This window comes from Protopterus annectens, chromosome 7.part0 (assembly GCF_019279795.1).
Source record: "Protopterus annectens isolate FY-2018-M chromosome 7.part0, PAN1.0, whole genome shotgun sequence".
Taxonomy (NCBI): domain Eukaryota; kingdom Metazoa; phylum Chordata; order Ceratodontiformes; family Protopteridae; genus Protopterus; species Protopterus annectens.
Genome location: NC_056739.1, coordinates 169,421,220 through 169,438,055, shown reverse-complemented (window position 1 = coordinate 169,438,055; position 16,836 = coordinate 169,421,220). Strand labels below are relative to the sequence as shown.

Below are 16,836 nucleotides of genomic sequence, written 5' to 3'. Positions count from 1 at the left end.
ATAAAAACTCATCAATCTGCTTCTTGAAGTGTATAGTGGGGTTACATGTGAGATGTACATAATACCTACTATCAGCCAGCTGTTTATTGGCCTCCAGATCATATATTGCTTCCAATCTTGCATCACCACTGTCCCTCCTTTGTCTGCCCTCAGAATGACTATATAATGGTTGTTCGCTAAGCTAGAAATAATGGTCATCTCCTCCTTGGATACATTATTAGCCCTAACATGACTATCATTGGAATGAAAATGTAAGTCTTTAAGAATGGAATTTTGAAACAGTAATACAGTATGATTCATAGGGGGGATAAAGGTGGATTTGTGATATCTGAAATGTTAATCTTTGTCCGTAGATTCTTTATCCTGAAAAAACAATTTTAGGTTAAGTATTCTACAAAAAACAATCGCATCCTTTGCAAAGTTTTCTTCAGACACAAAAGAGCCAGGTATGAATGACAATCCTTTATTAAGAATATTTTCCTCCAAGGAGGAGAGGGGGGTAAGATGACATATTTAACACATTCTTATTTATTGTTTCTGCACATACATCTGAAACAGACCCTTCATATTTTCTACCTTTCCTGTTTTATGCCCCCCCTCTCCTTTTTGGTTTAGTTCTAAAGGGATGCTGGAATTCCTTCTTTTCTGTGCTGGTGAGCCTGTGGATGCTGGTATGTGTATATCAAACCTAGAGGAAGAATCTTCCCCTGAGGTATCTGTACCAAAAGTAGGGAATTTCTTAAGTATAGATCTTGGATGCTGCCTTTTGGAAGTATTTCTATATGGTTATAAAAAACGGACATGTTTATCCCTGTCTCTGGTAAAAGGGTCCCCCCGTTCATAATCTTCCAGGTCCCGGAGATATTTTTTTCTTTTTCCTCTCTTTTAATTGTATTTCTAAAGTCATAAGTTCGGTACTCAGCTTTTTGAGGCAGGAGGTGTATGTGGGTTGTCCCTCATATTCCTTAATTTGTTCACATAATGTGGTAATGGCTACGATCTCAGCATCTATAGTCCTATCATGATATCCAAACCAGGATTTCCACAAAATTTATTGTGGCTTTATGTTGTGCTTCCCTCCATTGTTTCAGAAGGACATCATCTGGGCTATTTACCATTGGCTGTGTTTTAATTCTTAGACCCCTTGGTGTAATCCTCAATCATATAAGCTTTAAATAGCTTATAGTGCCGTACATTATTTCTGAGAGACCTCATTATGTTTAGTCAAATTTACAAAAAGTGATTCACAAATATCCTCCTCATTGAGTATCGTGGGCCCGCTTTCTGAGTCTCTATCTGTTCCTATACCAAAAAAGGCCAAATCATCCCGATCAGAGGAAAGCCCCCATAGCAAATTTGAAACTTCCATAATGAATACAACTGGAAAATGAGATTCAACAGAGCCTCCAAATATACTATTATATGGGACAATATCAGCCCCTGGCATACGTTCTTGGACAATATCAGCCTAGCCAATCAAATATGCTGAGTCCATAATGTTCTATTGAAATATCTTATTTCCCCATGGGAACTATTATACCATATCATATAAAAATGATACTGGCCAGAACCAGTATTGGATCTATTCGGCCTCACTGAGTCCAAATTATCATATCCAGTGCCGAGTCCACTGCAAAGCCAATTAAAGAGGGCTTATACCAACCTTGAATCTAATTTAACCAATGCTATTATTCATATTTATTAAATCCAGTGATATTTTATTGAGCCAAAAGGTTATAGCAAAAATTGATAAATACAGAAAGCAGGACTCTCATGAAAATGTGTATATAGGTATTACCAATAAGAGCCAAGGTCAATAGTCCCAGCTGATAGTTCCTTCAGATATCTTGTTTACTCAAGAAATGTGTATATGGTGAATAGGATTCAACACATAATGTCAAAATTGTTTGTATATACTAGGTGTATGTATACGTAGTGTATTTACCTATAAGAAGGCTAAGAGGTGTCCTGGATAAGTTATTTTTAAACCCAGAACCATATGGGTGCATCAGAAGGAAACATACCCCTTCATATTACAAACCACAGTCATTTAACCCCCTTATTCTTGGTTATACCTATTGTCAGTATGTATTTATCCCCTGTTTAGAGCTCAAAAACATGGTGTTGGATTCTGTAAGGCCAAATATATACCACTTATGTGTCCCAGCATACATGGTACCTAGTTTAGTTTAGTTCAATGCATTCAAGTTTCATATGTATACTCAACTATTCTGTTAAATAGTGTTAAACAGAATATAACTTTAGATTGGAACCACAAATGGTAGATGTAAATAATATTCCTGACAATCAGAGCAAAAAAGAGGCCAACAGTTTCCAATCACACTAGATAACAATAAGCCGCTATAAGTGTCCAGAGGCCTTTATTCCTATATTTTCTAAATAAAAGCTTTACCACATATCACATTTCACATGAAGATTCATCAACAGTAAATAAACCATGTAGGGAATATTATTCCCAGTTCATATTAGTCCATAGTGTTCATTGCCATAGAAATGAAATACTCTTCACTGAGCCACAGTCCGATTAATAAGAGCTTTTACTTGCATACATTAATAGAAGTAGAAAAGTCCCAGGACAGCCCCCGCTGTTATAATATATTACCAGAGGCAATTTTCATCACAAAACCAGTTCCCGTTTCTGAAAATACACTAATGTAATACCAAAATTCGATGTACCTTCTTCCCAATGCAATGACTTAATAATCTAGTCCTAGGAAGTGTAGCATGCCCTACTTCAATAAGGTGTTGGTGTTATTGTTTTGCATGTAAACAAAAAAGACCATAATATTATATATATAATACGAGCCCATATGCACAGTATCTTGAGTACAGATATTCGAAAGAGTACCGCAAGTTTCCAGACTAGTTTCCACCTAATGTTTGTACCACTGGCTACACCAAATCATTACTGTTGTTATATACAGTCAAAGTACTTACAAGAAAGTTATAACACCCAAACGAGTAGACAGAAAAAGATACACTGTGTTCCGTAGGTGCAGTCCACCCCGATTGAAGAGATGTTTAGTCTCAATAGAAGAGTAACTAAAAACCAGGCCGGTCCACAGTTTGCTCATATCTTATATGTGTAGCAGTAATAAAAATCCCTCCAGCTCTGTAAATCGATGAAGAAATGGATGCATCTCCTATAAATAAGCTTCTAGGTCACACCAGGCAAAAAATAATAAAATATAAATAGGGTAATAACCCCTTTGCTCCACAGGCCCACAGCAGAGAAGAAAACAAATCCAGTCCAAATATGTCCCCTGCAGGTATGGCGTCTGCAAGGTCACAAAATACCTTAAGCACATCCAAAAATATAGACCAGCAGACTGTGGCAGCAAATATTATTGTACTTAAATCAGACACAACAGTATATAAAAGAATAAACAGACCGATTTTGGCTAGTTACTTACATAGCCTTCATCAGTGTAATGATATACAAACAGCTCTTCCTTTATATATTCTCTGTATAGCCTGTGTGTAACCAATTAGAGATGTTCATGTAACCCGGATGCAAATAGCCCTCCCAATTTGATTATCCATTTTTTCTCTTTTGAATTAAAAAGCTCATGCCAACCTGATTTATTAAATTTAATTCCTAAAATCTGATCAATTATTTTGTTGTTCTTTCGGCTTTTCTCGGTTAGGGGTCGCCACAGCGGAACTCCAGTCCACTAATGATTGGCAGTAGATTTTTACAGTGCTGAGGTGCCAGCTCGATGCCCAACCTTCAACGAAGGCACGCCCATTCACACATGTCTTTTGAATGCCACTCGACCGTGGGGAGGACATGCAGACTCCACACAGAAGGCGCTCCAGCCGAGAATCGAATGGGAGAACCTCTTGCTGTGAGGCGACAACGCTACCACTGTGGCTTCTTAAAATGAAACACTGCAGTTCTGTGAGACTCTGTGTGTTTATACAGTGCATTGGTGTTCCTCTGGTTTTTGATATCACTAAACTGTTCTGATATCCTATGTTTTACTGGTCTTGACTTCCGACCAATATAAAATGCAGAGCAGAAAACCGAAAAGTGTCAGCATCATACCATACAACCCATTCACCATCCAAGAGACCTGCTGCATCAGTATGTCAGCAGCTGAGAAAAAATAAGCATGCATCTCCCCATGCAATACCTGTAAATGTTCATGTACTTTGTGCGCATACCTTCCTTATTACATGGGATCTGTCTAGTAAGACACCAACCCACAAATACAGACACATAACCAAATGATAAAAACCTACAACACTGGGCAGCCATGTAATAAAAATGAATTGTATTCTAAACAAAGCCCATAAGGCAAGCAAACAATTTACCCAGGACTCTTGTTACAGGGACTCTACTGTATGACACAGATGCCTTACTTAACACACTGGACAAGGAGATGATTATAGTCAGTTGGTTATCTGGGTCCAGGAACCGCCATGTTACACTTGCACTCAACACATTGGACCACAGGTCCAATATGATTCTATCACAGTCCATGTGAGTGTAAATGACCAGAGACATATCTCGCTCTCTCAATTATATGACTCGAGCTGGTATGTGCCTTGTATTGAGCAGCATTCTACCTTCACCAAGGATGATGACACAGTATGAACAAAAAATGATTGACTTTAACAACTGGCTTAGTTTCTGATGTTAATCCAGGGGGGATTCAATATCGGTCAGGCTTAGTTTCTGCTGTCTGTTCAGGGGTAGTCAATATCTGTCAGGCTGGGGAAGACACGGTCAACATAACATGTTGCTTTGCCAAAGATGGCCTACACCTGTCCTCTCCCCCTCTTGACTTCTGGATTTTGGCTAAAATTCTATCCACCCCCTTGGAAGCTTTTTTAGGCAATGTCAAAGTAATAAACCTACTGACAGAGCAAATTAAAATCCAAATTAACCTAAAGGTGTTACTGCTGAATGCCCTAATAAGAAACTTGATACCCTACAAAGCTCTCCTCACTCTGGAGAATAAGCATATATGTGCAATTATAAAGACACAGTTTAAAGCCGCAGAAAGTACTCCAGCAGTGCAAGGCTTCAATGCCTTCCACACATTTAGACCATCAGCTGCACAGACTGGGACTAAAGGTGAAGGGGTCTTGACCTACACTAGCAACAAATATACCTCTGGGTTGGTTATACAGGATGATGCCCTGGAGTTTATCCATGTGCATATTGCTTTAGAGTCGATTACCACATTCAAGCAACCTACAGGTCACCACCTACGTCTCAATCTCACAAGGCGGTCTCATTCGAAATAAAATCAACTTGGAAAACCCAGCAAAACCTGTCAGAATCTATTCTAAAGCAAACTATATCCCATTGACAGTTTGTCAAAATTCAATGCTCCACCCAAACCAGAATTCACAGCTGCCTATGCAAAATTATTCACAGAAACACTTTATAAACATCTAAATGGCTGCATAGAGGCTGATGCACCTAACAGATGCAAGCCCAAAACAACCCCCCAAAAACAAACATGCTGGAATCCTAATCTTAACAGGGTTCATAAAAAAGAAAAAGGAAAAACAGTCAGAAAGAGTAACTCTCATAATGAAAAGAGCTCACTAATAAAACTATACAGGAAACTAAGAGGACTAACTAAATCCAATAAGGTCAATTACTAGGTCAAGATAGCTTCTCAGGTCAAAGACAACCACAAGGCCTTCTACAGCTGTGTCCAAAACTTCAGAAGTACCATGCAACAGTGTGCTGAACTGGTAGTAAATGGTACCACCTTCACTGAGAAGAGTGACATAGCGAATCTGCTGGACAACAAGTTCAGCTCACTCTCTACCACCCACTTTCCCGCTGCCACCCCTTGTGAAATTCCTAACAGCATAACCCCCTATCAGCAGGAAGAAGGTCATAGTGGCATTCACTAAGGCTAAAAATACAGCCTGAATGGAGCCCAACAATATCACAGGTTGCCTCCTACATAGCCTTAAACATGACCCGTCAGGAGTCACTTTTTCAACTACAGTCTTAAACCAGGCTACATACCTAGCAAATGAAGGACGGCAACAGTTAATCCCCCTTTACGAGGGAGGACCATAAATCGACTTTGGAAAGTACAAACTCATTAGTCTGACTAATCCATTATGCAAAGCCATGGAACGAATTATCATGGAAATGATCAACAAAGACACTGGCAACCCACAAACAATAGACCTATCTCACTTTGGTTTTGTCAAAGTAAGGTTATGCCTACTTAACCTGGTAGATTTCTTTCAAAAGGTAACCAAGGCAATGGATAATGGGAAAACACTGCATACTGCCTACCTAGGCCTGGCTAAGGCATTCAGCACAATACCCCACACTCGGGTACTGTGGACCAACTCACTGAACTAGGCTTAAATCCCTATACAGCTTGCTAGATTGCCAGCTGACTCACAGGCCCCAAGAAGTAAGGATTGGTGAGACCACCTCCACCAAGAGTCAGGTCACTAGTGGATCCAGGGGTCCATGCTTGACCCACTCCCATTTAGCATCTATTTCTTAGAGGTCAAGGCTAATGTCAATAACTGCAAATGGGGAGCCATCAAACTGCCCTCATGACACTATCATCCTATAACTAAGTCTAACACAGACAAATGACTGATGCCAAAGCCACGGATTAAAACTCACTGCAAAGAAATGGATTACAGTGCCTTTTGGGAAAACATCTAACCAAGCAATTACTCCATTTATAAGACACCTCCAAAAGTTGACCTGGTAGTTAGAGATATGGGAACATATGTAGGCCGTAATCTTGTCTTTGACCAATATGTAGCTAAGGTAGTAGGAAAATCATTCTATGCTGTCCAACTTATTAGTAAGAGTATGACATCCAAGTAAGTTACAGTACCACTCTACTCGTCCTTTAACAGACCCATCATTGAGTACAATGTCCCCTTCAGCATGTACCTGACTAGGCATAAGCAACAGATGGAACACCACGGTTCCTCACTAAAAGAATCCAGGGTATTAATATACTGTCCTATATAGATCGCCTTAGAGCCCTGTCTCTATATTTAGTCTCCTAAGGTTGTTGAGAGGCGATCTGTGCTTGGCATATAAAGCATCCTTTGATCCAACCTCATGGAGTTTTTACATATCTTCAAACTGAGCAGCACCAGAAAAGTACAGTTGTGTACACTTACCATAAATGTAAATGTTCGAGTGTATTCACTGTTGCAGTCATCACATTTGGGTTATATGCCTGCAGGTAGCCTTCAGCCAGCCTGAATACAAGAGTCTTCAGATTTCTGCATCAGATGCTGTCTCTTCTTCCCTGACGTCAGGTCTTCAGGGGTATAAAACATGCAGCCGATGCCATTACATCAGTTTTTTCCCCCCCAGATGTCAGGTGCCCCCACAATAGGAAGCAATTATACTGTATGGTACACCCCCATCAAAAAGCAAACACACCAGAAAAAATAAATATACCAAACAAGAAGGAAAAGTAGAGCCAAGAGAAGTCAGGGGGCTGGAGGGAGTGTAACCAGGACTGCAACAGTGAATACACTCGGACATCTACATTTATGGTAAGTGTACACAACTGTACTATGTTCTTCGTGTTTCACTGTTGCAGTCATCACATTTGGTTTGATTCCCAAAGCTAAGGAAGGGAGGAGGAAGTTAAAGAGCATTAGGGCCAGCTATTAAGCCCTGCAAGACTGCAGTGGCAAATCTAGCTCTGGATTTAGAAAAGACAGGCATGTGGTAATGCTTGGTGAAGGTATGTACTGAGCTCCAGGTAGCAGCTTCTAGGATGTCCCTGGTAGGGACTCCTCTGCGAAAAGCCACAGTGGTAGATGCAGCCCTGGTGGAATGTGATCTTATACCCTGTGGTAGGTTTTCCATGGTGCTTGTAGCAGAAATGAATGCAATGGGCTATCCATTTGGAGATGGTTTGCTTTGAAATGGCCTTCCCCTCTGCCCCTGCAACAAAGCCAACTAGCAGCTGTTCAGATTTTCTGAGAGGCTTAGTCCTGTCCAAGTAAAACCTAAGTTGTCTGTGCACATCCAGGTAGTGCAGTAGTCGTTCACCTTTGTTTTGTGGATTATGGAAAAAGTAGGCAAATGAATGGACTGATTTAAGGCCACACTAGACACCACCTTGGGCACAAAGGAAGGATTAGTCCTGAGGGAAATTCTGTCTGCATGGAAGATAATGAAGGGTTCCACTGCCATGAGGACCTGTAATTCAGACACTCTTCTTGCTGAAGTGATGGCTAGAAGGAAGGCAGTTGTCCAAGAAAGGAATTTCAACTCTGCTGTTGCAGCTGGCTCAAAGGGGGGAAGAGTGAGTTTTTCCAATACAAAGTTAAGATCTCAGAGGCTGGAGTGGGAGCTCTCCTGGGGGGGGGGGTCTTAAATTTTTGGCCCCTCTAAGGAATTGTTTTAGTAAGGGGTGAGAGAAGAGGGGTGGGTTCAGTATTATAATGTGCTGAAATGGCAGCGGCGTGAATTTTAACTGACGAGAAGGATAGGCCCTTGTGGAACATTTCTGCTATGTACTGTAGAATAGGAGGTAAGCTGGGCACCGTTGTGTCCATCCCCTGGGCCTGGCTCCAGGAGCAATACCTTTTCCCACTTTTCATCTGCTTACTAAGGGATGCTAGAGGAGAGCTCAAGGAATTAGCCAGGCTGCAAGGTTCAGGGTTTGAAGCTGAGGGTGCAGAATCTGTCCCACCTGCTGGGACAGCAGGGAAGGGGTCTGAGGCAGGTGCAGCAGTCACACTGCGCAAGAGGGGGTACCAGTGCTGGCGTGGCCAGTCTGGTGCAATCAGTACTGTCCTGGGCTTGTCCTGTTTGATCTTTAGTAGAACCTTCGAGAGGAGAGACAGAGGGGGAAAGGCATAAACTGAGAGGCTTTCCCAGGTAAAGGACAGGGCATCCACTTTCCAAGCTTGACTGTGGGGAGTTCTTGTGCAGAATTTGTTCAATTGGTAGTTCTGAGGGGAGGTAAACAGGTCTACCTCTGGAGTCTCCCATTTGTTCAAGAGGTTGAATATTTTGGGTTCTAGTTTCCATTCGTGTGGGTCAATGAGACTTCTGCTTAAGTCATCTGCCAGTGAATTTAGTTTGCACGGCAGGAATTGAGCTTGTAGGTGTACCTGGCAACTCAAGGCTGTGTTCCACAGAGTCATGGCCAATCTGCAGAGAGGGTACAAGTGGGTTCCCCCCTGCTTGTTTATGTACCACATAACTGTGGTGTTGTCTGTCTTTACCAATAGTTGTCCTGGAAAAATACGGTCTTTGAAGGCTGTCAGAGCATTCTGTACAGCTAACATTTCTTTTTGATTGACATGCAGGTGCATCTGTCTCGGGTTCCATTTGCCCTCAATGCATTGCCCTGCCATGTGAGCCCCCCCATGCATAGTCTGTTGTTAGGGTTTGGGCGGCAGGGGGTAGAGTGAAAGGGAGTCCCTTGTTGTGGTAGCAAGCCTCTGCCCACCAAAAGAACTCTGTCTTCATACGAGGAATGAAAGAAATCATTGTCTCCAGGTCCTGAGAATGTTGACACCACAGGCTTTTTAGATACCATTGGAGTTTCCTCATATGCAGTTTTGCATATGGAATTAGTAGAATGCAAGAGGCCCTGAACCCCAGGGTTTGCAGTATTTTCCTTGCAGATAGCTGGGGTTTTGTGGCCAATAGTTTGAAGTAGGTTGTCAAATAAACTTGTTTCTTCGGAGTGAGGAATGCCATCTGGGAAGTTGCGTTCAAGCTTGCTCCCAGGAATACAACCTGTTGGCAGAGTACTAGGTGAGATTTCTTTTTTTTGATGGTGTACCCCAGAGAGGTTAAACGTTTCTTTACGAATGCCAGGTGTTGTAATAGCAAGTCCTGGCTTTCTGCCTGAATCAGACAACCATCCAAGTATGGGTAAATTTGAATATTTCTCTGCCTGCAAAATGCAATTGCTGGAGCTAGACACTTTGTGAATACCCTGGGTGCAGTAGATAAGCCAAAGGGAAGTGCAGAGAACTGATAGTGCATGGAGCCTGCCCTGAAGCGTAGGTATTTCCTGCAAGATTCCCTTATTGGGATGTGCAGGTAAGCTTCCTTTAAGTCTAGGGTTGCCAGCCAGGCATCCTTGGCTAACATAGGAAGAAGCTGTTGAAGAGTTAGCATTTTGAATTTTGGAACTACCAGAAAAATGTTGAGAATAGAGAGGTCCAGGATAGGACGCCAGGAGTTGTCTTTTCTGGGTACCAGAAAAAGTCGAATAAAAACCTTGTCCCCTTTGATCTGCTGGGACAGGTTGAATAGCCCTGATACTGAGAAGAGAGAGAGAACCTGCTGTTGGGCCTCCGCTCATTGATATGGGGGTAAGTCTGGCCAACCACTTGGGGTTGGTAGTGTGTGGAAGTGGAATCTGTATCCTTGGGAGACTATGTTCAAAACCCATTTGTCCTGGGTAATGAGTTCCCAGTTTTTGCATGCAGGGTGAGCTTTCCTCCTAAGGGAGCAGGCAGTAGAGCAGGGCTTGGAAGGGTTAAGGTTAAGTCATTGTGCCATTTTTCCGTAGGGGGTGGAATACTACTCCCTGCTTTGGAAGTGGGAGCCCCCCAATGCTTAGGTCTGTGCGTAGCCTGAGACTGTAGTCTGGGTGGTCTGCTGTTCCTGGGATTGGACTGAGAAGGCCTGGAAAGGACTGGGATGGACCAGTTCTCTGAAGACCAATGCCTACTGTATCTGGGAGGCTGTACTTGTAGGAAATCTTTTAACAGTTTGCATAGATTTAGCTTTTTCCTCCATCCTTTTGAGGACGACTTCTGCTTTGTTGCCAAAAAGGCGATCTTGGTTTAAGGAAGCTTCCAGTAATTTAGCTTTAACATGATCAGGCAAGTTTTGTTCCTTAAGCCAAGCATGCCTTCTAAGTACAGACCCAGTGACAGCGTCAAAACCACATTGCAAAGTATGTTTACCAACTTGTTCTGCAGAATGCATTAAATCTTGCAATTCTTTGTGTTCAGCACAGTCAGGAATCACCATCATTTTCTGTTTATGTAGTCACATAATATGCTGTTGATACTTTAACATATGAAACTGGCAATTTAAAGCCCTAATGGCCAAAGTAGCAGAAGTGTATACCTTGTTACCCTATTTGTCTAAGGCTCTAGAATCTCTGTCAGAAGGGGTAGGATTTTTGGCAGCAGTAGCCTTAATGCCTTTTGGTCCTTGGGAAATGGTCTCTAGATCTGCAGGAGGAGGAACTTGTGAGAGTCAGGTATTCTGTAATACCTGTCAGGTTTTCTGGGAGCCGGAGATAAAGTGTCTGGGGTAAGGCTAGATTCCAAGAAAGCATCATCTACAATGTCCAGAACAGGAGGGATAGCTAAAGGCCTGTGTTGAGGCAAGAGTAAGAATTCCCTAAGTCTCTTTTTGGACTCAGAGTAATCCTGGCTTTCCCAGCGGAAATGCTCCCTAAGAGTACGCAAGGTTTCACCGAAAGAAAGATCTTCTGGAGGGGAAGCAGAGGGAATGGAATCCTCTGCATCAGAATCCTCATAAGTAGATAAGGGTAAATCCTGGTAATTAAAAGGAGCAGAAATATCAGATTCTTGATCAGAAGAATCAGAAAGAAAATCAGTTCTAGGTCTCTTAGAGGGGGAAGGCTGGCTTCCCCTAATTAAGGTAATGTCTTCAGTCATATTTGTTTTTGAGGCATATGGACCTGAGCCTGCGGTTTGGTCATCAGTTTTTTAGGTGTACTGCGAGTTTTTGGCCTGGATGAAAGCAATGGCATCGGTTTAATATGAATGTCTGTAGGCCTGAATACACCCTCAGAAGCCGGTGCCTGCACAGTGGCTCCAGACCCATCCAAGGTAGAGACATCTGCAGGTTCCATAGTCGAAGAAGCATCTTGCAGCATACCGGACTCCGAATGGGTCTCAGTAGAGGCATGCGAATCTGAAGTAGCGGGTATCAGAGGCTGCGAAAGCACCTCACTTAGCAACGGTGGACTGGCGACTAGCTTAACGGAAGTGTCGTCGGCAGTTTTGGACCTATGAGGTCTGTCTCTGTCTTTATCCTTATGTTTTTTCAGAAGATCGTAGTCGGATGGCTTAAAGCCATTTCGGAGTACACAGATAGAGTACAAAAGTAATTGGCTGCAAAAATAGCCCAACGACAAATAGGGCATTCAACAAGGCACAAAACTGACAGCGAGGAACGTCGTGGTCTGGCCCTAAACAGGGGATGCAGTACGAATGAAAATCTCTATGAGGTATTTGCTTTCCACAGGTAAGACAATTGTTAACTACTGACATCGGTTAGAGCAAGAAAAAGGATCCCCAACGGGGTACTTATCTTTTTTGAAGACTTCGGGTCTGAAACTCAAGAGACGGCTGACCGACACTTGTGAACTGCTTCTGCTTTGGGCACCGCACGGCAAGAAAAGACTGATGTAATGGCGTCGGCAGCATGTTTTACACCCCTGACGACCTGACGTCATGGAAGAAGAGACATCATCCAACGCAGAAATCTGAAGACTCTGGTATTCAGGCCAGCTGAGGGCTACCTGCAGGCAGAGAACCCAAATGTGATGACTGCAACAGTGAAACATAAAGAACATCACTAGATCCAGGGATCTGAACACTGCTTGTGAAAAACAGAGCATACTGATGAGACAGATGTGCGACTCAAGGATCCCCATGCTCTGGAATATGCTCCTCATCCATGTAAGGATAAGTCCATCCCTAACCTTATTCAAACATAACCTAGACCACTGGATGGAAATTCGCAAATTCATCCAAAGGCTAACACTAAACATTCTCTAACTAGCATTGGATGGGTAATCATAAATTTATCCCCAGGCTGGCCCTATGTCTTTACAGACAGAGGCCAACATTAAACATTCCCCAATATATCTGTCCACTTAACTTATTAGCAACCTCCTAACAAATAACCCTCCCAACAAACACACAATCCCAATTAAGACGCACATTTCTGAAGGGGATGCAATTGGGTTGGGTTGCGTGGCTATGCTTATAAAGGCCCTGGTGGTCATTAGCCTAGTATATACCTATGAACCGATTAACCAAGGCTACTTCCTCCATCCTCCAGTACACAACCACCCAGAAGATTTACTATATTTATGACTGTATCTTGACAAAATACACTAGCTCAACATGAAATGGATACATTTTCTTCTTTTAGCATTTTATTACTTTTTTTTTTAACTTATCTTCATCAACATTGTCCTTGCTTTGAAGCAGTACATGGAAGATTATGCAGTCCGAGTTTAGGCCTGCATGCTCCCTGCCACACTTCATGCCATGCCCTGCTACCAAGAACGTGCACTTGGGAAGCTGAACTCCCAGCCTCCACCAGGAGTCAGACACAAGTGGGAATGTCCCCATCTCCCCTCCCTGCAGGAATGTGATGCTCATTCCTCCCTTCCTGGCTGGCTGCCCATTCAGTACCTGAGATGTTAATCTCAGATTACCAGCACCACAGATGGAGACCCTCCCTCTATACAGCAGCCTTGCTTTCATCATACTGCTTAAGACATATTGATCAGATCAGACCTCATAAAGAAAACAATGTCTGCCTGCAAACAAGTTATGTATTTAAGTGACTGAAGGACTACACAGGAATGTACTTTTTGGTACATTCAGCAGAAATAGGCTTACACAGAACAAATTTCAACGGCATGAGCTCTGCTACCTAAAAGCCTGGGAGGCAGATGGCAACATTAATAAAAAACACAGTCAAGCAATAATTTATGCATAAAACATTCAAATTTGGACTCTGAAAACATCTTCCTACGTACCTAATCCTCTGTAGCGAGACAGCTGCTGGTATATTTGCTTCATTCTTTCTATGTTAAGGCGACTTGCCTCTGCATGGTTCACCATTGGCTTTGGGTAATGCACACCTATTACACACTTTGCTGCAAGCTGAACACTCTTGGGCGCATTCCACGGGTCATAGATGTACTTGGTAGGAAAACCTCTAAGAACAGGTAAATAACGTCTGCAAACATAGGGAGAGATTAAAACGCAGAGTCTCATCATAAATACTATGGTAACTACAGAAAATTAAACACATATTTCTGACTCACCAGCAGCTTGAAAGAGGAGACACTGAAGCCTATTTAACAGCTACTGCTATTACCCAGGGTTTGACAGGATATGCAATACCTTCACAAGTCGCTTTTTAAGGTAGGAGGCTGAAAGCAGTGCCTCAAACATCCAAGAAGAGATAATCTCTTCATTTTATTTCAAACCCTGTGATGTACTGTTATTCAGTAGAGAACATTTATAAATGCTAACACTGTGTTTTCACATGCAAACACACATTTCAGACCTCTCTAAACATTTCATAGACAAAAATGCACTATGCTGTTACACAAGTTTAACAGGAGAAAGATGTGCAGGTTAAGACTGAATAAACCTACTAGCTCAAATTTATCAGTATTTTCTAAAATTATAAATGCAGACATGTAGTGGTCACTGCTAATATTTTCTACATTTTGAGTGTTGAGAAACAGTTATTACAAGCAAAGATTAATTACATATGTATGTAAGTACACATACATATGTAAAAACAGATAACTAACACGGAATGAGTGTAAAACATACAAATAACTGAGACAGACACCGATCACAACCACTTGGTCAACCTAGTGCACATACTTCCCGATCACTTATTAACCTGCAGCTTGTTTTTACACTCCGCACAAGAAATTACCTACAACATTCTTGGCTTCATCCAGTATCTTAAGTGCTTCCTCCTTCTGAGGGGGAGACCTAGATACAACTATCCTCTCTGTGTGATATGGTTCATAGGTAGGCTAGCTGCCCTTGTGGGCCATTTTAAGCCTAGACAATTTTTCTCAATGCCGAAACTCAAACCCTGCATGTTGTGTTTGTGAGGTAAACGCCTAAACCATTATGTCAACCCTACCACTGTTCCTAAGATGTCCAGATCTACTGCACCATCTTGTTCTTGCACTTAATCTTCTCCGAGATTATACCCTCCTACACTCCACTAATCATAACATAAACAAATGCTTCATTTCATTAAGGATGCATACAAATGTCCTTTCCTAACAAGGTTCCTGATGCAATCTCTGCACCACTGTAATCACACTCCTCTAAATAGGGATATATGAAATGTGTTCACAGTATTCTAGGTGGAGCTTCACTGTGTTCACACAGAGATGAAAACTTCTCTTTTCCTTCTAGCTATAACTTTTCTACTAATCTAAATACACCCTGTCCTCACCCAAGTGCTTAAGTCATTTTATGCCCCTCTTGTTTAGATCATTAACATCTTTATATGGACTTGGACTTGCAGCAATACTACTTCTCCAGTTCTACCATCCTTTTCATCATATACTAACAAGAGTGGACTCAGTTTACTACAAATCTCTTTGCCTGGCTGTCTAGCCAACATACAGTCCAGGCTACCACCTTCTGCAAGCCTGTAGCTTTTTTTTTTTTTTTTTTTTTTTTTTAATACAGTAGTGTGTCATATGCTTTGCTGAATTCTGCCAGCACCATGGCACTGAGACAAAGCCTGACTATGGCTAAAAGTATGCAGTTTCAATTAGCAGCAGGCATCCGAAGTGGTGGCTAAGAAAGGATTGGGAATATCTGTCCTGGGGGAGGGAGTGTACTAAGATGCACCTTATGGTTGATTATCAGTGGAGGCCGGGGATGTGCAGGGGGATACTGTCTTCAGGAAGGCAGGCATCTGCTGACTTTCCATAGAGGTAGAGATGACACACCAGCATGCCCATTACACGCTTGTCCCTAGAGTTACAGGTGTGACCAAGGATGAGAAATTTAACACATACCAAAACAAAATCATCCTTGGCAACAACATGACATGGTCACGTGGCGTTCTATTGCCTCATAAATCCTGAATATTGTTTAGAGACCGTCCTGGGGAGGCTTAATGGACTTGACAGTCCTAGTTAATGAAGAAAGGCTCCTAAAAGTAGCCATGTTGGGCCCATTGAAAAAATACTTTACTGAAATTTAAAGAATTACTGTCCAAGCCCTAACCTCTCAAACTACTTTGGCCAATACACAAAACACTATTGTATACACGTTTTCTGCTATATCTAAATGCCACTGAGAGGGTGGTAGTGCCTCATCTCCGACCTGCTATTTTGCCTGAGAAATTCTTCTCCGCACTCTGGTTCTTTCCAATTGCCCTGCACTTTGTTAAATCTTGTTCAGTGCTGTCTTAATTCTTTAAGAATTATGTGGTGAATTCCATCAGGCCTTACAGTCCTGTTTGCCTTCAGAGGAGTTCCTGCTCAAATACCTATTTTATGAAATAAAGAGTTATATACTTACCATAACTTGGCATCTGTGCTATCCATTGTCATTATTAGGATCCGAGCCGGCCATACCTCTCAATCTCTAAGAGCAAGAAATCTGGACAAAGTCATATATAAAAGTGGGACAAAGGCCCAAAAATAGGGACAAATTTTAAATATTGCTCTTACAAACTTAGAAAGTTAATGGAATAAAAGATTTTGCATTAGGATGAATTTTCTGAAGGGTATGAAGTCTAAAACTCAAATGTCTGTCATTATTTTCTAACTTCAATGTTTAATGACTTGCCACTAATTTGCCAGAAAACCACAATTTTATGAAAAACGGACCAAAAATATGAGGCAAAAATCTGGACATTCTCTGAAAATCTGTACAGTTGAGAAGTATGGAGCCAGCAACTTCTCAGACAGATCCAGAGCTCAAGCTCCTCCCCTTCCCATAATCCCCTACCATCTTCTAACCCTCAGATCGAGTTTGCCAAAAATAGCTGAAATGCAGAAAATCTGCAACAGGAGCCAAAAAACTTCTCAC

The 16,836-nt window shown here is 41.9% G+C and overlaps 1 protein-coding gene across 2 annotated transcripts in view; it reads right to left on the bottom strand.

Moving 5' to 3' along the window:
- The window catches only part of LOC122806316 (cryptochrome-1-like), a 401,673-nt gene that overhangs the window by 120,747 nt on the left and 264,090 nt on the right, over window positions 1-16,836 (bottom strand). For both annotated transcript variants that reach the window (XM_044076633.1, XM_044076634.1), the window contains one exon: window positions 13,785-13,987. In XM_044076633.1, the coding sequence (XP_043932568.1) occupies window positions 13,785-13,987 (203 nt within the window). The remainder of the gene's footprint in view (window positions 1-13,784; window positions 13,988-16,836) is intronic.